Raw genomic sequence first — 26,585 nt, 5'->3', positions numbered from 1 at the left:
CAGCAAATTCCATTTCGTTCTATCCCATTCCACTTTTTCCTTTTTTGCATGTCTATCCAATACTTGCTGCTGGTAGGCTTCACTGAAATGGCTAAGTTCTTCCTGCTTTTTCCTTTGGCACCAGACATTGCTAACATAAGGCAAACAGATATGGGATCACAGTACCAAAAGCACCGCGGCAGGGAATTGAACCCTTGGTCGCATGTCAGACTTGTATATATGGGTTTATGGTCAGCTATGCACTTACAAATTTTTAAGTCTGGCTGTGTGTTAGAATCTCACACTGTGTAAGTTGTTTTGGGAGAAAATACTGCTGTGGAGTGCTTTAAGACATACGTGCCGGCAGATGGCGCAAGGTCAAATTACCACACGAAATTTAAACGTAGAGGTCCATCTGTCAAGTCTTTACAGAGCTAAACATGTGTACAAGGAAAGGCTGTAGTAAATCGAACTACTGTAAGTTAGGGTAGCATTCGGAAGCCCACGTTGTGGTACAATCTGAAAACATTTGAGAGTATGTTTCGGGACGAGTCAGTGCAAAGTAACATAGAAGCCTGTCATCGCGAGATCGTTTATTTAAACGCAAAGGAAGAATTATCTGAAGATGTGACTAATACCCTGACACTTGTAATCGAAAAGCTTAAATCATGCACAAGGTAAAATGTGGTCCAATCGCGTGCAGCGGCTGGCTATCTCGGTATTTAGTTAGCTAGATAGCTTGTTAGGTGAACAGTGCAGCTAAAAACATATGTAAGAGTTTTAGCAGGCATGTACTGTCTGTGCTACAGCCAGCTGCCCAGCTATACAGTGAACCTCAACTTTATCTGAAAGGCTGAGAATGTGCGATGTTGTCGGTTCCATTTAACGACTCCGTGCCGTTTCCATCCGTAGCAACGGCGCGAAGCGGAGCAAAGAGCGCAGTCTCGAGGAGGCTTCGCAGCTGCTGAGAAGGGTCCAGGCGAAGCGGCTACGGGCGCTGGAGGTCAAATGCATCCTCCCTTTCGCGCGACTCCTCATCTCTATGCAACTGGACATGTCGCACATCTCCACAGCCTGCCGTAAACTGGACCAGGTGAATTATTGCGTCCTCTCAGATCATCTTTGGAGACGCTCTGTTCTGTAGAGGTATCGTTTGCCTCACCTACACACACACACACAAATTATCTCCACTCGCCGGTTAAATTATGTCCAGAATTTAACACTCTGTTTTTCTGCAGATGTTGCAACAGCTGTCAGAAGTTAATCATTCTGTCGTTCTCGAAGAGACAAAAGCATGTGTGATGACTCTGGTACAGAAAGAACAGGTACCTACTGAGTTGCTCACATTTCTTGGGTTTTTCTTGTCATTCACTTTAACAAAAAAGTAACGCTTTGTCCACTTTCAGATATTGTCTGCCAAAGATCTCCAAACAGGTTAGTCTATGGTTCACAGAAAACATGATATTTTTACTGCAGTCTACCAACACGATCGGCTGTATTAAATAAGTCTTCACATGACTTTAAGTCGACTACACGCGGTACTTAGTTGTTAAGCCTAAAGCTGCTGTTTTTGATCTCATCTCTTGACAGTATGCATGTTCTTGGAAGACAGCACCATGGGGCGTGAGGTGTGCAGGCAGATTTGCCCGTCTCTGCTTAGCAGAGTAGCTGAGGTTTTCGCCGTGACGCTGGAGCAAGATGCGTCGAGAAACGGAGAGCGGTGTTACCTAGCGGTCAAGGCAAGTAGCCTGCGCGAGAACGTCTTGCCTCCGTTTCATTTTTATCCTGCTTGCAGCGTAAGTGAAATTCAAACATGCAGACTGCGGACACTGTGGAGTCTAGCATGAACGTATGACGATGACGTGTGCCAGTACTCTTACTTGAGATAGCTCGTGTGATTGGACGTGTTCACCTCGTGGCATATGGTTGCTGCTTTCTGATTGGCCCCTGTACTCGCAGGTCTGTCTCCAGGTGTTCCAGCTGTTGCACAGGGAGGTGGCCCACCTGGTGTGGGAGAAGAACTCAGGTGACTCGGCTGTGCAGAGCATTCTCAAGCACCTGATGTCCATCATCCTGGGAGAGGTGTGCTCCATGTTCCCTTCCTGCCGCGTGTGCCCCTTTTTTGGCTGGACCGCAACAGCGGGGCCAGCCCTGCAAACGCGAATGTCTGTGACTGAGCGACCGAGTGAGTGGTGAAGTTACACCACTGGTCAGCCGAGTTATGAAGTTACACCATTGGTCGGCCGGATCACGTGTGTTAGGTCCAGCCATATACTAGGTTTTGCCCTGGTCTTGTTATTTTAATCGTTTGTCGCTCGCGTGAAATAACCGCTGCTGTCCCGTCCCTTGCCCTTTCTTCGACGTCCGTGGAGAAGACCTCAAACCGCGACGCTCGCCTCCTTTCGGGCACGGCCGTGGCCATGCTGATCAACACGTCGCCGGAGGCCCGGGGGGACGGCGGCCTGGCTGCGCAGAGCCTGCTGCAGGTCACCAGCGCAGGTGAGCCGGCCTTCGGGCCAGCGGGGCGGAGCCTCAAAGGCTGGGCTCGGGTGCCACTGCGGTGTAACGGCTAAAGGCGCTGCGCTTGTAACCGCAAGGGTGCTGGTTCGATTCCCAAGTAGGACGCTGCCGTTGTACCCTCGAGCAAAGTACTTGACCTGAATTTCTTGAGTATACTGTATATCCAGCTGCTTCAATGGGTACTGTTTAAAAAAATAAATAAATAAAAACGAAGTTGTTTAAGTTGATCTGGATAACAGCATCTGCTCAGTGCACAAACCGCAGACGGCCCTGTATTGAACGTCCAGTGATGTAGCTCCATAAGTGAGCTTGATGTGGATGTGTAATTATGTCAGTGATGTAGCACTATAAGGGAAGTAGATGTGGATGTGTAATTATGTCAGTGATGTAGCGCTATAAGGGAAGTAGATGTGGATGTGTAATTATGTCAGTGATGTAGATGTGCGTGTGTAATCATTTCAGTGACGCAGCGCTATGTTTTGGGCTGAATGCGGACGCATTAACACGTGAGGTTGTGTCTCTCAGATCCCTGGCTGTTGTGCGTGGGTGGACTCCGGGTCGAATGCAGGCCCAGTGGGTCTGACGGTGTGGACAGGCTGGCAGTGACGCGGGGCCTGCTTACCTGCTGCCGCAAGGACGTCCTGACTGGCCCGCTGGACAACAACGGGGTGTGGCTCATATGATTGACACATCTCCTTTAGATCAGTATTCACAGTTTAAACGCGTTGTGCTACACAAAGGTCATGTGTTAAAGCTATAGGTTTCTGAGTAGTTCCATGGGAGTGTATGAGGTGGGTCCCAGAGTGAGTCTGTTTTCTACTAGGCTGAGCTAGTATGTGTATTTGACAGGTCTCTGAAATGAACAAAATTTCAAATTTATGGTCCCGCTATTAAAAAGTATTTTTAATTTGGGTCCCGATATTAAAAAGTTTAGGAACCACTGCAAGGTGTGTTCCTTTTCCAAGTAGCTGGAATCCCCTCCCTTCTGTTAGTGCCGAATAGTGGTAAGATGGTCCTTGCTCCCGTTGTGTACCTGCTGAGATAATTCCCCTCGCTGTCGTAGACGTGTCTGATCCTGGACGGGCTGTTTCCTGTGGTCTCTGCCTTGTGTGAGGAAAAGCTGGACTGCCACTACTATGTCTTCCAAGGTACTGTGAGCCTGCGCTGTTCCTGAGCTCAGGGGCTTCGCTGTGGACTGCCGAGTTAACCTCCCCCCCAACCGCCCTCTGTTTGGCTGCCGCCAGTGTTTACCCTGTGGCTGAGGTGCCTGAAGGACTGTCTGGAGGAGGTGTGGGAGGTGCGCGGCGCCCCCTTGCTGCAGGAGGACCACGGCCTGCGGCGGCAACTCACTCGGGTCATCTGGAACAATGCGGAGAGCCCCGTGAGTGTTGGGCTCGTGTGTGTGTGGGGGGGGGGGGGGGGTCGGTGGGATGGGTGGGGGGAGGAGTGCGAGTGCCGGCATGGGGGGCATGGGGAGGGGGGCGAAGAGCGTTTTCAGCTCTGATACGTGCGCATGTAGCCATTTTGGAGACGGTGATTTCATTTTTTTTTTTCTCCCGCTCTTCAGCTGGAGGGCGTGTCGGAGTTTGTGTACGGTTCTTTCCGCCTGCTGCTGGAGGTCTACCAGCTGGACTGCCGGCGTTTCGGCGGCGCGGAGAGGCCCCTCTACCTCGCCTTACTGCGGCGCATCTCCTCCCTGCCCTGGCAAGCTAAAGCCAAGTACCCCCCCCTCTCCGCGCTGCTCCCCTACGTGGGCACCAGCACGGTGAGCACCCTGGCACCGGCCTCGCCAAAGCTGCAGTATGAATGTCTGAGTGAATGGTGTGTGCGCCCTGTGATAGATTGGTGACCTGTCCTGGGTGTATTCTCTCGCCCAGTGCATTCTGGGATAAGCTCCAGCTCACCGCGCCCCCCCCCCCCCCCCCCCCCGACATGTCCATGTCCAGGAATAAGCGGCTTTAGAAAATGGATGGATGGATAGTTTTTCATTTCATTTTTACTGTTGGTGCTTGATGTGTTTTGTACTCTTTTTGTCTCGGTAGGTATTGGAACACTTTCCAGAGCTTCCCCGTCATCTCCTGAAGTGCTTTTCCACCAATCACCTGTCCCCGTGCGCCTCGGACGTCTACAAGTCTGTCATCCACCAGCAGAGGCGGGAGTTGTGCGGGGGCGTCGGCCAGGACGCCGCCCCGCCCTCGGAGGCGGAGCTTGCGGAGGAGTGGGCGCGGCGGTGGCGCCCCACGCTTCTGGAGGCCCTGACCTCGGACGTGACCCTCCTGCAGGGCGGCGCCACCGGCTGCCTCCTGCCCTGCACCCTGCGCACGTTCCCGGGGGCCTTCGGGGCCCTGCTGGCCCCCCTGGAGCCGGGGCGCCCGGGGCACCTCCGCGCCTGGACCAGCGTCATGAGCGCCCGGCGGGCCGCCAGCGCCGCCCCGCCCCCGGACGACGCCCGCACCGCGGAGACCCTGCGCCTGGCGCTGGGCTCCCTGGACGACGGCGTGCGATTGGCCGCCCTCAACCTCCTCTGCTGCAGCCCCAAAACCAGCCAGCCGCCGACGGGGGCGGAGCTCTCCGCCGTCCGGGGCTTCCTCCCCCTCAACCTGAACTGCGAGTCCGCCCCCTTCCGCCAGCACCTCCAGGTGGCGCTGAGGAAGCTCCTGGTACGCCTCCGCGACAGCTGCCTGGCACGCCTCAAGGCCAGGAGGGGGCGGGGCAGGGGCGGAGCCCGCCAGGGCACGGAGGAGGAGGAGGACGATACGGAGCTGGAACAAGGAGTCGGTGAGCCCCAGGGGATCATGGGAGACGGAGTTAAAGAATTGATATTTATTTGGCAGACGCTTTTATCTGAAGCGACGTACAATAAGTGCATATCAAAGGTCATTGGAACAACTACAAAACACAGGTGCGATCAGGTACAATACTCATTTTGTGCAGTTATTCATAGCCAAGAACACATAAAGTCCAGTTCACACAGTGAACATTACTCTGACCTAACCTATGCTCAGTCACACAGGTGCCTGAGGTGTTATTAGTGTGTGTAGAGTGTAAAGTGTGGCGGCTTTGGCTTCACTAAGCGACTCTGTTGCAGACTTTGTGGACTGGCTGGCCCAGCTGCCCTTCGCCTACCTGGCTCCAGGCCACAGTTACCAGAGGAAGAGGACGGTGCTCCTCCTCCTGTCCGCCGTTCTGGAGACCTGCACTGACACCTGGAGGCCCGACAAGAAGAAGGGCCAGCCGCCAGGTGGGGGGGGGGGGGGCGGGGTGTGGGGGGACAGGCCAATGGGCCCGTCCCATACTGAAATTTGAAGAAACCTTAAGTCGCATCAATTTTCAGCCGTGCTTGAAATGTAAGGATGAGCTATTTTTAAGATTAAGCCCATTAAAAACTTTTTTTAAACGTCTTACAAAAGCTCATTCTTGGAGATATCTGTTTCGAAGGTATGGTAATGTCTGTTCTTCGCTTACCTTACCTGCTTTACGGTTTTCTGGTGATAAAATGTAAAATGTAGTTTTAACTGGAACAGTGCTGATGTTAGTCAAACTTGCCTTACGGCTTTGAATGCTTCTCCGTCTCCCCCAGCGAACGTGTCCGATTTGATTGGCTTCGCGAGGCGGGGGGGGCGGTGGGACTTCTTCGCCCGGCAGAAGCTCCTGGTCCTTATCGGCTGTCTGGAGGACTCCACCAACGAGGTGAGCGGCGCGAGGTCTGCGAGCGAAACGCCATGACAACGCCAAGCCCGTTCCGCCGCTGTGCGGCTCAGTCGCTGGGCCATCTTCTGACACAGTCCCACGTCTTCATCTTTACTGTCCAGTCCCCACCTCCCCCATAGTGCCTTTCGATTAGTTCAGCGGTTATTATGGGATTGGTATTGTCCGTTATGTTATTGTTGTCGTGGTCCTCGGTTGGCATAGTTACCCACATTAGCAATGCTGTGTATGTGTATCGTTCACTGTCTCTAGCCTGGGAGTGTTGTTAGCCAGGTCCATGTCACCATTTTGCATATAAGGTCTCATGTATTATTACTGGCTGTGAATAAGAGCATCTGCTAAATCAGTGTAATGTAATGAGATGTCTACTGGGGGTTGTAGGTAACGGGGTGTGACAGACAGAGGCCTGGGGGTTGTGGGTAATGGGGTGTAACAGGCCTGGTGCTCCTCCCCTTTTTTCCCAGGTTCGAGAGCTGGCCGCCGGGCTCCTCCTCCGCTTCTTTCCCCGGCCCCTCCCCCCAGACCTCGGCCCCGCCCTGCTGGAAAGGGCGGGGCAGCTCCTGCGCAGCCCGCGCGTCCAGGACGGGCAGACGGGGGCGCTGTTCTTCCGCGTCCTGCTCGAGATGTAAGGGGACCAGCGCCCAGCCACCGCCGTCCTCTCCCGTCTTTAAAAAAATAAAAAATTTAAAAAATCACAAAAATCTGATGAGTCAGCAAGCTCCCTGGTTATTTCCTGTCGAGCTGGACTGTGTCCATTAAAACGCAGCGCGGGCTCTGCTCTCTCTCTCTCTGAAGGTGTGGGGACGCCGCTGTCTTCCCGGAGCGGGATGGAGCTGCGCTCAGCGCGGATACGCGTGGCGGGATGGCGGACGCCGTGCTCCGGGTTCTCCTGCGGGAGTTAGAAGAGCACTATCTGACCGCCAAGAGCGACCTGCTCCTGGCCGCCAAGACCAGGCCCATACACGGTAAGGCCCAGAGGCCCTCACAGAGCGGCCTGCTCCTGGCCGCCAAGACCAGGCCCGTAGACGGTAAGGCCCGGAGGCCCTCACAGAGCGGCCTGCTCCTGGCCGCCAAGACCAGGCCCGTACACGGTAAGGCCCAGAGGCCCTCACAGAGCGGCCTGCTCCTGGCTGCCAAGACCAGGCCCGTACACGGTAAGGCCCAGAGGCCCTCACAGAGCGGCCTGCTCCTGGCCGCCAAGACCAGGCCCATACACGGTAAGGCCCAGAGGCCCTCACAGAGCGGCCTGCTCCTGGCCGCCAAGACCAGGCCCATACACGGTAAGGCCCAGAGGCCCTCACAGAGCGGCCTGCTCCTGGCTGCCAAGACCAGGCCCGTACACGGTAAGGCCCAGAGGCCCTCACAGAGCGGCCTGCTCCTGGCCGCCAAGACCAAGCCCATACACGGTAAGGCCCAGAGGCCCTCACAGAGCGGCAGTCTTTGGCTTTATCGTTGAACGTTCCGCCCTGTGATGTCAGTTGTCGCAGTGAGAACGCTCCTGATGCTTAGAGCAAAAAATCATCTGACTCTGGTGTAGGCATTAAGCCACTATGACTGCTGAAAAAAAAAAAATTTAAAAATTGCAATTCATTTATGTCAGTAATATTTGTTGTTTAACACAACAGTCATTTTCCCAAAAAGAAGTGTACACAAACACATATATGTATGTATGATGTGTTCCAAAATGTACAGTACAGTACTTAAATTCACAAAGGCCAACCGGTTGGCGGTGTTGAATTTGGCCTTTGGCCTCTCATTTGGTTCTGTTCCGCAGGGGTTCTGGCTGCCCTGCAGAAGTGTCTGCTGGACGGTTCTGACACCCTGGGCCCGGTGCAGAAGGCAGTGCTGCCCCTGTCTGTGGCGGACGCCATTTTGGATCTGCTGGAGCGGGTCAGTCGCCTCCTGCTGGGGGTGCTGTATGGAGACCAGGCTGCGTGTGCCGAAGAGACGGGTAATCTCCCTCCGGGCGCGGTTCAAAAGCTGCGTTTGGCCTTCCTGACTGCTTTTCATTCGTTAAGAGCTTTACATTCATTAAAAATGTTTCCAGTTCCTCAATGAGCTGAAATTTGACCCAGGAAATGCACCTTTACAGTGGTAATATTGCACTGTGTGTATGCAATATTACGGGAAGGGGATGTAAGGGATTCTCAGAGCTGGTCAGTGGGCAGTGATATGGTTTCAGCTGAGAACTAGTAACTCTTAAAACTTCAGCCACCCTAACTGAGAAGGGCCAATCTCCTGTGTCTTTGTTGCAGAGGCCCCCCCGTCTTTCTGTGACATGGGGAACGCCATTCGCTCCGTGATCGCCCAGGGTGGGGGCCAGGGCGTGGGGGAGGGGGAGGACGAGGACTGCGTGCTGCTGTCGGAGGAGCACAGCCTGGTCCTCACCTGCTGTTGGGTCTCCCTCAAGGTAAGAGCCTCCATCACACACACACACTCATGTCTCTATTGTACTCAAGGTAAGGCCCTCCACTCACACACACACACACACGTCTCTATCGTACCTGAAGGTAAGAGCCTCCACTAGCTTACACACACACACGTCTCTCTTGTAACTCAAGGTAAAGCCTACAGGACAGTAGATCTCTAGCTGTTGAATGAGGTGTGCTTTGTTAGGGTTGGAGTGGAAACCTACAGGATGGTAGATCTCCAGGAACAGGGTTGGTTACCTCTGGCACTGTCCTGTTTGCCCACACTCACCCCCCCCTCCCCCACCCGGCCGTGTCAGGCTGTGCTACAGTATTGATTAATAATCCCGCTCACTAAGGACAGCAGCGTCCAGCCCCTGTCTCTTCCAGGCGTTTATTTACTGTGCAGATTGTTATTGATCTGAAGAGGCGACCCTGGCGCCCTGTATGCTAAATGTCTCTTTGTCATGCCAGGGTTCTTCATTACAGGTAGATCAATACACTGCCTTAGTGCAGGTGACTGCAGTGGGGAGATACTGAGCCTGAAGTGACCGGACTTAGTTTACCATAATAACAGATACAGATCTGTCACTGCCAGTACGCCAGGGACGGGGCTGCCCAGCTCTGTGTCCGTTTAACCACTGCAAGTAGCTGCAGTGCTAATCGTGGCTAACATGAATGCATTTTCTACTAGTATTTATACTTAGTAGCGCATTATTTATCACTGAGAAAAATGTAAAGTGCAGCATTTTATCTCTAAACTGTTGCAGAAATAGAGGGCATTGGGCAGTTGGCTATCTAGATAAATACAAAGTACAACTAGCTAGAAGCAGTCATTAGATGGCAGTAGAATTCAAATGTGGCCTAACATGATGAAGACACCTTTATTAACTATTGCCAGTAATATGCAAATACAGTGGAGAGCTGCCTCTAAAGAGATCGGCTGTCGTCATCACAACCGCAAGTGGCAAAATGCTGCACTGGCTGGGGCGTGTCAGTCGTGACATCAGCGCATTAACAAAATTTTGGCTGTAATCTGCTCCAGCTTATCTGAGTATTTATTTCATTTTTTTTCTTTCCTTTGAAGGAAATAGGGATTTTTTTAGGCAGTTTTGTGGACAACGCCATGGCAACGCCTTGCTCCATAGAGGCTCCCCTGACCGCAGAGTACCTGAAGAGGGCCTCGGCGGTGTTCAAGGACATCCTCCTGAAGTGCCGTCACTGGGTAAAGACCGCTGGACCCCGCGCCAGCCTGGCATTGCTGGGTGTGCTGGGGTGGGAAGTGGGCTTGTGATTAAGAGATTGCAGGTTCGACTCCTGGGTGGGGTGGCTCGCAACCTGGACGCTCTCTGTATAAGAGAACCTGCCGAATGCCGAAATGCAAAGTGTAAACGCAGCTAGCAGTGGAACGGTTTCTACAAAAAGTCTATAGCGCCCCCTGCTGGTCCCATTCACCAGTACACGGTCTGCGTTCCTTCTCTAAAGGGAGCGGTGGAGGGATGCTGTGTCGGCTTCACCAAGTTCTGCGCCGCGCTTCTGAGCAACGGGGATCCTGAGCTGCAGGAGGTTCCTGCTCGCATGCTGAAGCAGGTACGCTCGCTCACACGATTGGGCAGAAACATTTAACTGGCCATTAGTACATTAGCAAAGCTCACTCCTGGTAGTTGGGCAGGCCTTTCTCAAATCAGCATCAACCTTGTCTCTTCCCCTCCCCCCACCAGGGCCTGTCGGTGCTCCAGGCGCCACGCGGAACCTCCATCACGCGGCGGGCGGCCGGGCTGCCCATGCTCATCCTCTGCGTGGCGGCGGCGGAGGACGCCAGCAAGTCCCGCCCCCTCCTGGCGCTCAGCGTGGCGACGCTGCTGGAGACCGCCGGCGCCCCCGTGCCGCAGAGCTGGGACCAGACCGTGGACCTGCCGCAGGTGACCACGCACATACATGTGCTTATACACACCTGTACTTATACGCACATATGTGTGCTTATACACACCTGTACTTATACGCACATACATGTGCTTATGCCAGTATGCGCACACGCATGCTTATACGCACATACGTGTGCTTATATGCACATACAGGCACTGTTCCACACACTGAACCCTCTCCTCTGTGTGCGGTCCACACACTGAACCCTTTCCTCTGTGTGCGGTCCACAGGTGTGTGCGGTCCACACGCTGCAGGCCCTGGTGCGCGGCTCTGGGCTGGGCGTGGCCGTGCTCCAGTACGCCTCCTCCATGACCATCCTCTCCCTCCAGCTCCTCAGCTCCCCCTGCTGGGCCATGAGGAACGCGGCACTCCAGCTCTACAGTAAGAGCCCCTCCCACACCCCTAAGCCCCTCCCACATTCCCAAGTCCCTCCTATATCCCTTAGCCCCTCCCTCATTCACAAGCGACTACCACGTTCCCAAGCCCCTCCCATATCCTCAAGCCCCTCCCACATTCACAAATCCAAAAAAAGAGCCAATCAGTGACTTAAATGAAATGCTCATGCTGAAGCACACCGAAATCCAGCAGACTCCGTGGCCCCCCAGGACTGGAATTTGATGACGCCTCTGTTCTCCAGGGTTCCTGTGGGACCATTTACATGATCTTACATTTATGTGGTATATCTTAATCACAATGAATTTCACAAATGAAAGCTGAAGTTCCCGTCTCACTGTCTGAAACATTTTTGCTACGGTCTGATCTATAAGAGTGAGCTGCCATTGTTCTGTATAGCTGCCAATATCTGCCTATTTTATGGGACACATTTGATATCCACTGGGTGGCGCTGTTTACCTACTCTCCACTGTTCAGTCCAAACATGTAAACCTGTAGGGGCTGTCGCAGTAGTTAATATTCCCATCGGCATTCTGGGTTTCGGCTGCATGAAGCACTTTTTCCCAGAGGCCGTTGGGTCAGCCGGCCATTAGGGATCACAGAGAAAGAGAAATGCTTCCAGGTCCTCCGGGGTTCTGCAAATATAAAAACCTGGTGAGGGGTTTGCGTTTGCACTTTTAAACCTTTTATGAAAGAGCCTTCGATGCGTTTCATTCACCAAACGTGCTCCCAGCTGGGCTTCGTCATAAATTACTAATGAACCGTTCCCAGAAAAGCTTGTCGTTAGTTTTGATTTAGGATTATGCCTGTCCACTGCTGATAGCTAATGATGGGAGATTGGAGCTTCCTGAAGCCAAAACAAGGCACATTAGCTCTCTGTTCTGCCGATTTGGGACACTCACCCCTCTCCCCTGCGTTCCCAGGCACCCTGTGCTCCCGAATGTTGGGACAGCGACCGGGGGGGGACGAGGGTTCCTCTCAGCACGGGATGTCCCCCCAGGCCTTCTTCGTGCACTACCCCGCCCTGCAGCCCTTCCTGCTGGGGGAGCTGAGGCAGGCGGCCGGCGACTCGGGGGCGCCCCCTGGTGGGGCGCGACTGCACCTGCACCCCTCCCTGTTCCCCGTCCTCACCCTCCTGGGCAAGCTTCAGCCGGGTGTCCACGACGAGGCCCGGTACGTCCCGGGGGCTTCTGGGAGAAAAATCCACGCCGGAACGAAAGGCTGCCTCTGGCATCGCCTTAGCGAACTCCGCAATGCTACTCAGGGGGAAAATGGCAGCTATGTTGCTGCCACAATGGGGATTTGTGTATCAGTCTGTTATAACATAGCCTGTTTACTCATGTGGTGAGTGACTAACGTAGCTTCATTACAACCGTTCGCTGTATCGGTGGTGTTTTTGGTATTTAAGTCACAGTTGAAGTCGGGATTAGTCGAAAGGAAAGGTCCTTCCATCCCATCATGCATTACCGCTAACCACTAACCTCCAACCCCCCCCCCGACCCCTCCCCCACAGGTGTTTGTCGGCGTTCTTACCGCCTCTGCTGCGGCTGGCCGCCAGCTCGATCCACAACGTGAGGACGATGGCCGCCCGGGCGCTGGTCGTCATGACGCCCCCCGCCGAGTACGCCGGCACGCTGCTGCGGCTGGCGAGGGGTCTGCCGGCCCCCCCGGACCCCCGCTGCCACAACCGCCTGCACGGGCAGCTGCTGCAGATTCGAGCCGTGCTGGCACGGGCGCTGGACCCGGACAGGTGAGGGCGAGGAGGAGGAGGAGGAGGAGGAGGGTTTCCTGGCTATGCTACCGCAGGGTCACATCTGAGGTTCTTCTCATTAGTCTCGCTCGGTAAAACAACCAATGATTTTAGCGTGGTGAGTCCTTCTGAATTCTGACCGTATCCGTGCCAACTGTGGCCGGGAGTGCTGTGAGGTGAACCGTGATTGGCCCTTGTGTTGCCCGGGGAGGAAGGGTTTCCATTGGCTGGATGTTCCCTGCCTCGTCACAAGATATGAACCTGATTGGACGTCTGCGAACTGCCTGCACCTGCAGTGCCCAGTTCTGCAGTACTCCGGCGCACAAAGGTGTTGCTGTTTGCATTCGTGTTTGCGTGTGTTCGTGTTTGTGTGTGTTCGCGTTTGTTTTGGCTCTGACGCATGACTTTAAGTGTTTTCGTTTCACAGCACACACCTGGACTCTGAACTTTCTGAAGTGGTGGAGTGCTTTGAGTCCAAGCTGTGGCTTGTGACATCATCTCAGCGGTGCCCCCTGATTCGCTCGTCCTACCTGAGTGGGTGCGCCCTATTGGCCAGGTTCTTTTCGGCCAGCTTCCTGGACCAACTGCAAGCCGTGCTTCTGTCAGAACTACAAAACCCATCATCCCTCAAGCTCCAGGTACTGAGCCCCCACCAAAGTCATATGACACCAGGGCAGGTATTCATTAAGTGTTTCAGAGCAGAACGGCTGATGTAGAGTCCGATTACCCTGACCATATCCTGCCATGCCCATTAAAACCCAAAATGGATCCTAAACCAGTCCTACACTGAGACATCTTATGAATGTGGACACAGATTTTCTACGCTCTCTTCTAGCTCCATACGACAGGCGATGAAATAATTTCCGTCTTCAGCTCAGTCAAGTCATTCTCTTATTTGTGCTGTTTTACTGCCGTGGGTTTTATGATCTTCTCGCGCAGCGTGTGTATACACCTGTTTTCTGTTGTGACGCGGCGCAGAACAGAACGTTGCTCGGAGGCAAACCGTCTGAAGCTCCACCCTTGAGTTGGAGATAAATAACCTTTCACCCAGTGCTGAAGGCGTATTTCATTTTCAAAACCCGGCCCAGAGTAGGGATAATATTATTGAGTATGTATTGCCTGTTTATTTCATGGCACACCTAGGATTACCTGGTGCAGAACATCCTTGGGCTCAGGTCCAGCTCTGTCTCCAGGGCACAGGGCAGAAGAACCATCGTGGGCGATACAGTTGAGTTATTTGTATATTTATTGTGTTCATGCAGCAGTGACACAGAGGAGTTCACGTAACAAAAAATAATTGACAGGGGACGGTTGATGACTATCACAAGTTTTTTATGAAAATGAGAAGTTTTTTTTTTTTTTTTGGGCTGGCCCACCCCCGTCAAGCTCGCCCATCGTGACGGGTGTGCTGTGACCCCACTGCCATTTTAGTATGCCTCAAAAATGCACCTTCTGCCATTGTTTTGTCTGAGGAATACATTGCTTGCACAGTAAACACCACAGACCTGTCCCCTGGCTCTAACGAACGCCCATCTTCAGTGTGAACACGGCCCTACTGGTGCACAAAATGGTTACCCGTGGTTACCGCTCTGCTCTCTGTCCCCATCGGTACTGATCGGCGGGCTCTCTGTGTTCCGTACAGATAGGCTCCGCCTCCTTCCTCCAGAACGCCGTTCACTTCCTGTGCGAGGAGGCGGCGAGGACGGGGGACTCGCGGTGGGCGGGCCAGGCGTGGCGGAACCTTCCGGCGCTGAGCGCCGACGCGCGGCTGTCGTTGGTCGGCTGGGCCGCGGATGGGCGGAGTCTCGGAGACGGCGGTCTGCAGCGGGTGGTGGAGGAAGCGCTGCGGGTAAGATGGCTGCCGCAGGGGGCAAACGCCCTGGGAAGGAAAACGGGGCGGGTTCGAATCGCTTCGTTTCAGCTGAAACGCGTTCCCCCGATAAGAACACAATGCGAGGAAATTCGGCCAATCAGCTTCCACATCTAGAAATCGAGCCAAAGACCTTTCGCCTTTCTCACTGCAATAACAGCGAGTTTCTGTTTGGGCCCCTGGCGAACTGTAATCTGATGGAGCCGAGATAAAAAAAAAGTAAAAACCAGCGGCTTCCGTCCTTTTGTTACGTGAAATCGTAACATTTGGAAACGCGGCAGCCCCGCGTGGTGACTAAACAAATTTAAGGCCCGGCCTCGTTCTCTTTGTGATTAATCTCGAACGTAGGGCCTGCAGTGCTTCCTGTAAAAATCCCCGATAAGCGCGGAGTTTTTTCCTCTACTGGGGCGCATAACGAAAATATTTGGCTTCTGAGTGTTTGCCGTTCTCGGTTGCGCCCAGTTTGAATTTGCGCTCCCGTCACCTTCATCTCAGGACAAGCACACGTTAACTGATAAAGCCGGGTCATGTGATCCCAAACACAGGAAGTAGCCGCGTGTAAACACGACCCGCTGCGTTACAGTAAAATACGCACACAGCCACACCTTGGTCAAATCATTATTTAAAATACTTTAACCCCTCTGGACAACAGTAAAATTCATACCGATTGGAAACAACTGCTTTCATCTGCATTCATTATCTGTCATATGATTGTGTCTAGGAGTGTGAAAATCAGTTTTTCCCTGATTTTATGACTTTACCCACATTGAAAGGGAGTATTTTGTAGTGTTGAGTAGTCTGTGATTTCTGTGTTCAGTAGAAGCTGATGCTCACTGTATGGGAGAGGAGTGTTGAGTAGTCTGTGATTTCTGTGTTCAGGAGAACCTGAAGGTGGCGCTGCAGGACAGCAGTGTTGAGTACAGGCGGCTCTACTTGGCGGCGTTGGTGGCGGTACTGTCGCCGAGCGACCCCGGCCTGCCCCGGGCGACCCCCCCGCCCTCGCCCCCGCAGGGGGACCTGGAGGAGTGCGCAGAGCTGCTGCTGGGGGCCCTGGAGCGCAGAGGGGGGGGGCCCCGAACTCCTGTCCCAGTCTCTGCGCGCAGTCAGCCTGCTGCTGGCCCACTGGTGAGTACCGCCATCCCGCGACCGACCCGCGTGGGCTCACCGCTAACCGCTACAACTGAGCCACGCCCCCGAGAGCCCCACGCCCCCGGGGGTCACACAGCCCGCCCGTTATCTGTGACCCCTCCCCCCCTTCTCAACATGTAGCCTTACCATCGCTGAACAGGAGGATTCTGGGAGTTTTGAATGAAACATTCAGAACAGCAAGATGACCTTTACCAGAAAAGTGCTTTGGTGACTCGATGAATTACTGCATGTGTACTGGGAACCTTTAGAGTTATTTAGGAGAGCACTGAATTAATTTCGGCTGGTTATTCAGTTAGATGTACGGGCTAATCTGTTGTGTCGTTTGGCTGCGTATCGAACTTGGCTGTGCGTCAGACTGGCATGCGGAACCCTGCGAACGTTTGGCGTTTTCAGCGACCCTGGGGTACACGTCAAGGGCGCGCTGAATCGCGCTGGAGCTCCGAGCCTCCTGTTCAGGAACGCTTCTCCCCTGGATCCATGTCAATGTGAAACGACAGCAGGAGTATCGCGGCTGTGGGCCGGATCTGGGCCGGATCTGGGCTGGATCTGGGCTGGATCTGGGCTGGATCTGGGCTGATTCTGGGCTGGATCTGGGCTGGATCTGGGCTGATTCTGGCCCAAAGTAAGCACAGTCAGCACAGACGCAGTCTGGAGTCGCTTGCTCTCTGGGTTGTGTGGCTACACAGTCGTTGTAAGTTACAGTGCTCTGTAACCAAGGCAGATCCAGTCCGGAGTAGCTTGCTATCCGTGTTGCTTGTTACACAGCTGTTGTAATTTTCATTGCTCTGTAATAACCCAGGCCTGATTTCCCCCCCCCCCCCCCCCCCCCCCCCCGGCCCCTGTTTCTTCTCTGTTCTGTTCTGTCCTGCCCCCCCCCCCCTCAGCTCCTCGCCCGTAGAGCTGACTCAGCGCTGGTGTGGCCTGCTGGAGGTCTACCGGGCCCCAGAGGCCCCCGAGGTCCTGAGGCTGGCCTGCGCTCAGGCCCTGCGGCTGGCCGGGGCCCCCGTGGTCAGCGGGGCCCTGGGGGGCCACTCTCCACACGCAGCGTTGGCCCCCAGGTAAGGGCCCTTTGGATGCTCTGCTACCTGATTTGCCAGTTACAATGGTAGTTACGAACCATTCTGTTCAGCTGTTCTGTTTAGTTTGGTTTATTTCCATGTAATATTAGGTTAGTTTCAGTGTTTGGTTGTTTTTAGGTCATTTTAGGTCATTATAATTCCGTTCGGTTGAGTTTTTTTTTTTTTTGTGTAGCTTTCACATCAATTTAGCTTTGATTAGTAGCTTAGTTCCGTTTGTTCAGATTCTCTGATGAAGGCTGAAATCTGGCTGAATTGCTGCAGCGTGTTGCTCATATGGCCTGCGAATGAAAACAAAAACAAAAAGCTTTGTTCAAAAGTGGCGTGACCTGTCTTCGTCTTTTCGTGGTGCGCCGCCACCATTCCTACCCAGTCTTCCGCATCATGGGATGTGGTTAACCGCCATTTGGTTGCTATGGCGGCGTCCGCCCGAGCACAAAGGCTCTGTACGTTTCACCCGGATTACCGTCAAGCGTTTACAGAGACTGCGGAAGTGAGACCCAGCCGTCTGCTGCTGAACGGAGTCCAGCTGAACTGCGCTAAATGTTAGCGTGTGGAGTCTGCATTATCTGAAGTGGCTCTTCTGTTTGTCTGCTTGAATATTGAACCCGCTAGCGCCCCCCTCCTAGCACAGTATCAAGGAAGCGCTTCATATTTTCTCCTTCTGCGTTCTATATGAAATATGAGTGAATTCCCACGCACTCTCACGTAAAAAAAAATATTTATTAGTGGCACGTTTTAGTTGTGTCTCCATTTATGGTTTAATATACTTTTTCCCATCTGACGCACCTGGCACAGTAGGTGTGCCAGTGGCTTTTCCTTTTACAATCCTTCTGCATTCTTAAATCCCACAAGAATTTGCTGAGCTGCTCCTTATCGAAACGTGAAAGAGGGTGAACTCAGAAGTTCTGCATTGCAGATGTAGTAACTGTCATTTTTTGGCTGGACCGCAACAGCGGGGCCAGCCCTACAAGCGCGAATGTCTGTGACTGAGTGACGAAGTTACACCATTGGTCGGCCGGTCCAGCCATATACTAGGTTTTGACCTGGTCTTGTTTAAAAAAATGCGAGCGTGTATTCTGCGGCGAGCGCGTGATTCCGTGTCCTCCCCCCCCGCAGGTTGCTAGGCACCGCGCTGCACCTGCTGCAGGACGAGGACGCGCGGGTGAGGGCCGAGGCCGCCCGCTTCGCCTCCGCGGTCGGCCACGCCCGCCGCGCCCGCCCGGGGGGGGGGGAGCCCTGCTTCCAGATGCAGGCGAACCTGGCCCTGCGGCGCGTCCTGGACCTGCTGCTGGAGGAGTTCTGGGATAGCTGCCACACCCTGGAGGCCCTGCTGGGCCAGCTGCCACAGTGCGGCCTGAGTGCTCTGCTGGGGGACGTCCAGCTCACTGCGTAAGTCCCCCCCTGGCAGTGCGCCACGCTCCCTTTCAGCTCCTTTGTGCCGACGCTATCCGAAACCGAACAGCTACAATGGGGGCTGTTGCGAAACGCAGGATCATGTGTACTATGCAATTAAAGGCTGTGCAATGAGATTAGAAATCACACGGGCCTGTAGGGCGGTTCCCTCAGCATATAACACATTTAAAACATTATTTCTGTTTTAAGTAAAAAAATAAATAAATAATGCGAGAGTTATGGAGTAGAATAATGGAGTTATTTTTGTGGCCAGCCACGAACGCATACATTGGACAAGAGCGTCCAATGTGGTGTTAGCGTGTTGGTATACACACGCTTCCTCAGCGTGTTGGTACACACACCCTTAGCGTGTTGGTATAAACGCACCCACGGCGCTGACTCGTTCTTCCAGGTGCGCCAGCCTGTACGAGCAGGACGAGCCCAACGTGTTCGCCGAGCCGGCCGTCATGTCCGAGCGCCTGCTCCCCTACCTGCTGCGGCTGGCCGCGAAAGTCCCAGAATCCCCCTGTCTCGCCGACCGCCTGCTGCGCTGGGCCCGGGAGAACGTGGCCGACGTGCAGGAGAACGTCGGCCTGTGCAAGCAGCTCTACCAAGGTACGCAGCATGGGCGTCGTCCAGTGGACAGACTTGTTCCCAGCAGCCACCTCACCCTCTTGGTGGTGTCAGATAATCCTGTCGCTGCCTTGCTTCCAGGCCCCAAGATAATACATGGCTGTTTTTTTTTTCAGAAATACTTTCACACCCTTCTTTATGCTTGTGTACATTTGAGTCTCTCTTTAACTGCTGACAAGTGTTTCAAGGTACCACAAGAAATGTAAGCTCCCCAGTTAGCCCCATAAACGGAATGTATCCCCCCCTAAAATGTAGGTGCAATGCTGTACGATGTGATGGCAGACAAAAAGAGAGAAAGGGTAAAGAGAACTATTCTTACTTTGAACACGATGACCGCGTGTCTGTTTTAAGGCAGAGATGTTTTTCAGTTTGAAAAGCAGGAGTACCGGTCCTGGTTCAAGTGCAGCATATGCCCCTCTCTCTCAGTAAATATTTAAATGTTACGGTGCTGACCTGGAATTCAAATGGCTCGGCCTGCCGTTAAGTCTGTGATGGTCGGTGTCTGAAAGAAAGCAGAGCCTGAGCCTTAAGGCAGTGACTAACAGCGTCTTCCTGTGCGGGGTCCTGGAGCGTGCTCAAATTCGTGGGCTTTCATTCGCGGCTGACTGCGTTTGCACGTCTCGCTCTGATTGGAGGGAGATTTGAGCTGTGTGTGCCGCAGGGTTCACGCAGTCCTTTGGAAAAGGAGCTGACTCAGCGTCTGGTCTGAGCTCCCTGAGAGAGCTGAACCAGGTCACCTGGGCTGCCCTGACAGGTGTGTGCTGAGCGTCCTGCGTTTTTGGGTTTTTTCAGGGGAGACCGCGGCCCCAGCCTGGCTGCCCCTGGCGGTGGAGCCGCGATTCCACCGAGGGCTCTGCGGACTGTTCGCCCGGGCGGGCCTCCTGCTCGAACTGCTGGACGCCTGGGAGGAGCTGCGGTCTCTCTGCTGCCCCCTCTGGCTGCGAGCGGAACTGCAGCAGGCGTACCAGCTCCTCTACCTCAACGGCGTCCTGCTGCCGGAGTCCATTCCCGCCAACATCGGACTGCGGCGGCCCGTATGAAAGCTGCTCATCTGACGCCTCAGCTGCCAAACTTTATAAATATGGTCTTCATTGAAATTATGAATTTTTATGTAGATATAAAATTTATTGTTAAGATAGTATTCACAATATATGGGCACGTGTAGTTGTTTAAGTCGCTCTGGATAAGAGCGTTTGCTAAATGCCAAAAAATGTACTGTAAATATTGCCACTTTCAGTTACTGCACTATATTGCACTGCTGTATAAAAAAAATATAGCACTATATATTTTCAAAAAAGGCCACATATTTCAGTATATTGCAGTTTATTGCATTTTCATAAGGGAAAAATGATCAGGGTGTGTCCAGATCACCCAGGGAAACTTCCAGCCTTCTCTTCATGTACTGTTTATTCCAAGAAGGATGAATTATACAAGTATCTCTCATAATGAGCTGGGCATGGTGATTCTTTTCAGTGTTTATCCTAATGTATTTTCACCAGGGTTGATGTACAGGAAATAAAATCACTATAATTTTTGTGTCACGGCAAATAATGACAAATAATATCAGTCGTTATGCAACAGCAGTTCTGTGGCAACAAGAATTTGCTCTGGGTTGTCACGAACGATCGATGTGTGTAACTGGCACCAAAAAACCATGTAATTGATACTGCTCGTACAGAATCGTTTTCTGAAACCGTAAATGCATCCAGTGATGAGTGTGAAGCTCAATGCATCTTTGACTTTTTAAAAAGGCTAAAAGGGTGCTACGTTTTAAACACCGCAATTATCTCACGCCCCCCGAACATTTGAAGGGTTTGAATGGGCCTCTGACACAGTATCCGCTAAGTGCTTTGTGAGCAGAGAGTTATGTAACGTATGTTTTATTTCGGTGCAGCGGATGCAAACGTATTAGCATCGTCGCCGACAGCTAGCGAGGCGCAGAATTTTGATTGGCCCGGCCGGAGCGAGATTTCGGTTTAACTGTCGAACGTTCTCTTTTCCGAGGACACCATGAGGAAAGACTGTTGTGAAAGATTTGCACTGTCACTTGGTTGAGTATTCAGTGTGAAGGTATTATGAAATGTTTGATATTTGTTTGTCAAGGAAAAATGAGAAAAGTAGGATTAGTAGTAGTAGTAGGTTAGTCCCTGTCTGTTTTGTCAAACCATAAAGCAACCTCTTCATCTGCATTTTTGCACACATGTACCTGTTTTTATATGAATGAGCATCCAGTCAATAAAATAAGCAACTTTTGTAAAAAAAAAAAAAAAAATGTTGTCCTATTCATGTAAGTACTGAACTTAGTTGTCTGCCTTAATCTTGATAATAAGGATAAGCAGTATGTTTATACGTTTATTAATTCACAAGTTAATTAAAATTTGCCTCCCTGGCTGACTCTCTGGCACATACTGTATGCAGAAATATTATTAATGTGAATTATCCCTGTCAAATAAACTAATAAACTGCAATTTAATTCAAGTAATTCCCACACCAGGCTGTATGTAATGAGAGAGGCTTATGCATTTACAGCTGGATGAAACAAGATTATTTTCCTGCAATGACGAGGGTCTAAAATGTCTAATAGCCTTTACACAGAAAATTATGTGGAGCTTGCTCTCACACTACCTCCACTCATGAATCAATAATCTATGTATAAATCTATGTAATGTATTATAATCTGTATAAAATTGTCAGTACATTCCTGGTTCTCTGTGAAACCGATGGCATTCACAGATGAGTGAGTAAGTCCCTACAGCCTCACTGAGAGCCTGCTGCAGCTGCCTCCCCCGCCCCCCAACCCCCACTCCCCCTCGACTCCTCAGCGGTGCCATGTGAGAGTTGGCGGAAACAAAGCCCACTCTATCCGCCACAGACCGGCTCAAACTGCCTCCCAGCCCCCATCTGCTCTGGAAAGCCATGCGCGCCCCCCTGCAGTACCGCGGGCGGCCACACGGCGGTGTGTTTCTCCCCTCGGCGAGGCGACCTGATATTTCACCACTTGTTTGTGGAAATTAACAGCGTGTACTTACGCTCCCAAACCACCCCCCCCCCCCCCCACACTGCTATTCTGTAGCCGAGGCGATGATGCAATGCAGCCAGCGGCAGAGCGAGAACGGTCGGCAAACAACAGGGGAATAGCCGCACTTATCCCAGATGAGGCGTCTAATGGGGCCTAAGTGTTCATTTTCGGGCCGCGTCGGGGAAACCGAAGATGCACCACCGCTCTGGAGTGGCTCCGCGGTTGCGCCGCAACGGGCTCGCCATTAAGGCCGGATTACATCACCGCAGCCAGGCCCCCACTCCCCCGCCCCGCCCTCGCGAGAGGTGTTTTCGATCAGCCCTAGCTCAGACGGAACGTAGGTCTGTCCTATCGCACGCTCTGCCCTCGGGCGACAGTGCAAAGCGAATTGTTTTTGAACGATGTGGAAAGTTCCTTTGAAGCAGTGGAAACTTTTCTCAAGGAAATCCTCCAGAGAGCAGGCCTGTTGCTGCCCGCAGTCCTTGTTTTTCAGCTTTTAGAATACGCTCTCCCCCAAGAGTACCATTACCATAAGAGTCCTTCATAAACCTGGAGGCTGCTGGTCATACTGCCATGTTGCTGTTCTTTAAAAAAAATACAAATTTGGCACCCAATATGGGGCTTAGCTTGTTCAATACCAGCCCAAATTTGGAATGGCTAACCATCTGTACGCTAACTGTCGTGCGTAAAACTCCCCTGCCAATTCAGGAGAGCGTAGACGTCCACGGTTCTCCTCCGAAACACGTGGTGTCGACAGTCTGCTTCTCTTAATACGGACTACAGCTGAGGCCTCACAGAGTGGAGTGGGAGGAAGACCTTTCATATGCAGATTTTAACGAGCAGTTCACGGCACCTCATCAACCAGCGACTGAACCTTCTGACTGAACCTTTCCACACACGACGCAATCAGCAATTGCCCATTGCCCTATGGAGCTACCGGCCACAGTCGGCACTGGCAAAGTCTGGAATCGATCCGAGAACGTGGGGCTCATCCTAACCCGCGTGAGCCACCCAGTGCCCCGTACTGCCATATGTTCGTCTGTGTTGTCTCGGTGCCCAAATTTCTCTCGATAATTCCACACTGCAGTGATGACTCCCGCTTGCCTGAAAGGGAGTTCTCCCTCCGTCGGACTCCCTCCTGTCTGGATGTGAGTGGAAGCCGACCTTTGACCCCGTGTGAGTTTACCGTCGGCCCAGTGTGAACTCTGAGGGAGAAGTGATCCACGACGGTAAACAGCTCGCCCTAGCCAGGAAACCAGGCGAGGCGTTGACAAGTCAGCAGGCTGGACTCCAAGGGCAGGTGACTTGCCAGAGCCACCCCCTCCCCCACAACCCCCCCCCCCCCCCAACGCTCCCCAAAGTTCTTCATTCCGCCAAAAAATCTGTACCGCGTCCGTCTGGCCCGGGAGACGAGCCTGTCCTTCGTCCGCTGCTCCGCGTGACCGAGTGCCTCGCCCAGAGAGGACCTGCATAAGTAACTTGTTTTGCTTTTTAGAAAATGAAATAAACCCCCCCCCCCCCCCCAAAAAAAAAAAAGAACAGCGAGGATGAGAGATAAGAATAAATGTTGTCGTGTGTGAGTCACGGATACGGAGGACGTGTAGGAAGGGAAGGGGGGGATCGAAACTGAGGAGTGATACACAGTCGGCTCAGCTGTGCTCTCCCCAAAAACCGCTCTCTGTCTTCTGTCTCTTTAAAAGGTCATCACAGCCTAGATTCTAGGCGTAATTACTGCCTTGGTGTTTGTATGCCCACTCTATATTGAATCATTTTAATCCGTGCCGTTATTTCAACATTTCTGAAATAATATAATTTGGCAGAAATAAACTGGTAGATAACATCTTGGTGCTGCCCTCTGTAACACTTGGATAAAATGCCTTCTGCATTCTATTCTGGCCCCGCCCCAGTTATGATATCAGAGTACCTCTTTGGAGATAAGACTACGTGATGCAGATGTCGATGAAGATATCCAGCAGGAGAATTGCTGCCTCCCTCAAATTTGTCAGTTTACTTTTTAATATGACGGAACACTGCCGGCACCTGATTGGCTAGATTGGTTTTCGAGGAACATGGTGACCCGTCCATAAACTTTATCATATTCTGCCTGAACACTCCACAAAAATAATGCTCCCCAAAACATTTGAGGTGAGAAACAGGCCATGCAATCGCTGAATCTTGATTAATACATGATCTGCGATGTCTAGTTTGACAGTTTGATCCTGTTCCATGAGCCCGGCACAGTCACGTTGTACAAATTCATTTGTACAGTATATAGAATACTTTATGCAAATGAGATGCGCACACCTACGCCACCGACCCCAGGACACATTTTCGTGTCGTAGGCGGAGCCAAGCTGAAGCAGCGAGCGCAGCTGCTCTTTAAACTGCACGTGCACACATGCACACGTGCGACCTCACAGGAAACCATTTCCTGTTTGTGATAGCACAGCAGCACAGCCCTCCTACACAATTTTACTGTGAGACCTGTTGCAGTGCTCAGTGCTGTGTGCCACATGCACTGTTAACCACTGATATTTCACAGGATTAAAAAAAAAAAAAAAATTAAAAACCCAGTGGTAAAAAGAAAAGAAAAAGAAAAATCATTATTCTAAAATCTGCCGTTAAAGCCCAGCAGTTCCTTCTGGGGGAAAATGTGGTTGCTTCATTGTTTTTTTCTGAACAATGAAAGAACTACACTCCACTACCGGAACCCGCCCCCCCCCCCCCCCCAAACTTTCCTAATCACACTAATGCATCTGGTCTCGTAACAGAATTAACACCGAGTGTTTATGCGACACATTGCCTGTAGACAGCCACGCCATTTTCTGATTGGACACAGATGCTATGGGGTGTGTGTGTGTGTGTGTGTGTGTAATACTCACCAGCCTACTGAAGGCAGAACCGAGCAGCCTACACGTCCCCCGCAATAATTAAGTGTGCGCTCCAGTGCAAACCCATAAAACAGGCCCGGTGACTGCTGCTTTACTGCACCCTTATTGACTGTGGCAGGGTGATAAGCCAAGCCTACCAGCTACTTGTTTTTAACAAGGTCATGAAACAAAGAGCACAATGTCAAAATTATTATTTAAAAAAAAAAAAAAAAAAAGATCTGTAACTGGCACAAACATTCCCAGAAGCACACCCTAATCCTCCAATTTATTTTAACCCACAAGAGCTTAAATGCAACACAGAATGTATCTATTGAAGAAGAAAAAAATAAATATCTGTATGGTTCAGTAGAGGATAGAACAGACCTGTTCACAGCACAAACAAAACACGACGGGTTAGGCAAACGTGAATCTCTGATCGGTGAAAATCTTTCGTTTTCTTGAAAGCGATTTTGTGAAATTTTATTTTGCTTTCCCTCACCACTATGGAGTCAGTAAAGGGTTGTAAAGACAAAACAGCCGATGTCCCTGAACCAGAGCAAAACAGAAGACAACAGGATACTGGAAAACAATGGGGGGCATTTTGACTGGGGGGCCAGATTTTTTATTGCCCAAAGGGCACATTCAGGAACAGAGAAGATTACAGTAGTCGTAGATCATCTGCTGCTGCAGTGGCCACATTCAGAAACATCGCTCTTAGTACAGTACAGCTCTCCAGTAATGCTGGGCATGCACACACATTTGTAAGTGATATGCGTTGTCAGCGCATACACGCACGTGTGTAAGTGATATGCATTGTTAGCGCATACACGCACGTGCGTATGTGTGTGTGTGTGCACACCCGCAGAGACGGGCTCACAGTGAGAGAGGCCTCTGCTCTGAAGGCCCAGCTGTTACCGCGGAGCGAACAGCAGGCGACGGCGGCGGCCATTTTCCCCCATCGCCCCGGGGACGGTCTGCTCGCTCGGTGCACTCTCACACGTGGTCAGCACGGGTCAACGACCGGGGAAGGATCACAAGGTGTTCCGGGGGTTTGGGGGGGGTTCGGATTGCTGACTCGACAAAGCTCGACTCAGTTTTTGAGTTTTAGCGTGCGACACCAATCCTGATACTGGCTCTTAAAAATGGATTGATATTCTTGGGGGGAGGGAGCAGGGAGAAAACCCTGTAAACAGCACGCCTAAATCACAGGTAAACCCTCACTCCAACCCTAACAAAGCACACCTCATTCAACGGCTAGAGATCTTTGTCGAGCTGCTAATTAGTAGAATCAGGTGCGCCAAATTAGGTGTTGAAATGAAAACCTACAGGATGGTACATGTAGGTCTCCGAGAACAGGGTTGGTCACCACTGCTATAGTTTTATTTCTGATTTTTTTTCTCACGAGTGGGTTAGCCAAAATTTCACCGGCCCTGTTGATCCTCTCATGTACAGTCTGGTCTGGGAGCTGCCTTTTTTTGGGGGGGAAAATAAGGGTTGCACTTTAGGTGAACCCAGCGGAAGAAGGAATCCCAAGCCGGCAGTGGAGCTATCCTGCCACTGCAGAGCACAAGACACTGGATTGGACAAAGACGGCAGGAAAGTCCAAACAATGTTAAGAGCTAAAAGCGAAAAGACACAGACCCCAAAGAATTCACCTTAAAAGCACTGTGGGAAATGAGGTTTCTGCTCAGGTGTACCGACGGGACACCAGCCATGGAGCGGCACCACGCTGTCCCTGTTTTGGAAACAAGGCGAAATTGGGACAAATGTTCCTGAGTAATTAGTTTTGTTCCAAAACGTGAACAAAACAACACAAATATGGTAAAAAAAAAAAGAAAAGAGTGGACGTTCTCAATTTACTGAGAGAGGGAAAACATAATTACAAAGAAC

At 52.0% G+C, this 26,585-nt stretch overlaps 1 protein-coding gene across 1 annotated transcript; it reads left to right on the top strand.

The window, feature by feature from the left end:
* Nucleotides 1-397: 397 nt before the first annotated feature.
* si:ch211-225b11.4 (thyroid adenoma-associated protein homolog) lies at nucleotides 398-21,282 on the top strand. Its single transcript, XM_035380365.1, is given in 32 exon segments — nucleotides 398-656; nucleotides 892-1,072; nucleotides 1,218-1,304; nucleotides 1,386-1,413; nucleotides 1,570-1,718; nucleotides 1,939-2,061; nucleotides 2,355-2,478; nucleotides 3,025-3,167; nucleotides 3,563-3,647; nucleotides 3,744-3,880; nucleotides 4,067-4,264; nucleotides 4,542-5,277; nucleotides 5,588-5,740; nucleotides 6,080-6,189; nucleotides 6,672-6,832; nucleotides 7,003-7,172; nucleotides 7,982-8,158; nucleotides 8,463-8,617; nucleotides 9,703-9,840; nucleotides 10,101-10,205; nucleotides 10,337-10,537; nucleotides 10,772-10,922; nucleotides 11,858-12,107; nucleotides 12,448-12,684; nucleotides 13,112-13,322; nucleotides 14,327-14,533; nucleotides 15,434-15,610; nucleotides 15,612-15,679; nucleotides 16,588-16,761; nucleotides 17,899-18,171; nucleotides 18,587-18,789; nucleotides 19,600-21,282. Coding segments are annotated over 32 exon segments (5,700 nt in total). The 5' UTR covers nucleotides 398-516; the 3' UTR covers nucleotides 19,848-21,282.
* The last annotated feature ends 5,303 nt before the right edge of the window (nucleotides 21,283-26,585 follow it).

This window comes from Anguilla anguilla, chromosome 10 (genome assembly GCF_013347855.1).
Source record: "Anguilla anguilla isolate fAngAng1 chromosome 10, fAngAng1.pri, whole genome shotgun sequence".
Lineage (NCBI taxonomy): Eukaryota > Metazoa > Chordata > Actinopteri > Anguilliformes > Anguillidae > Anguilla > Anguilla anguilla.
Note: the sequence above shows the minus strand (reverse complement) of the source record. Positions and strands in the feature narration are given on the sequence as shown.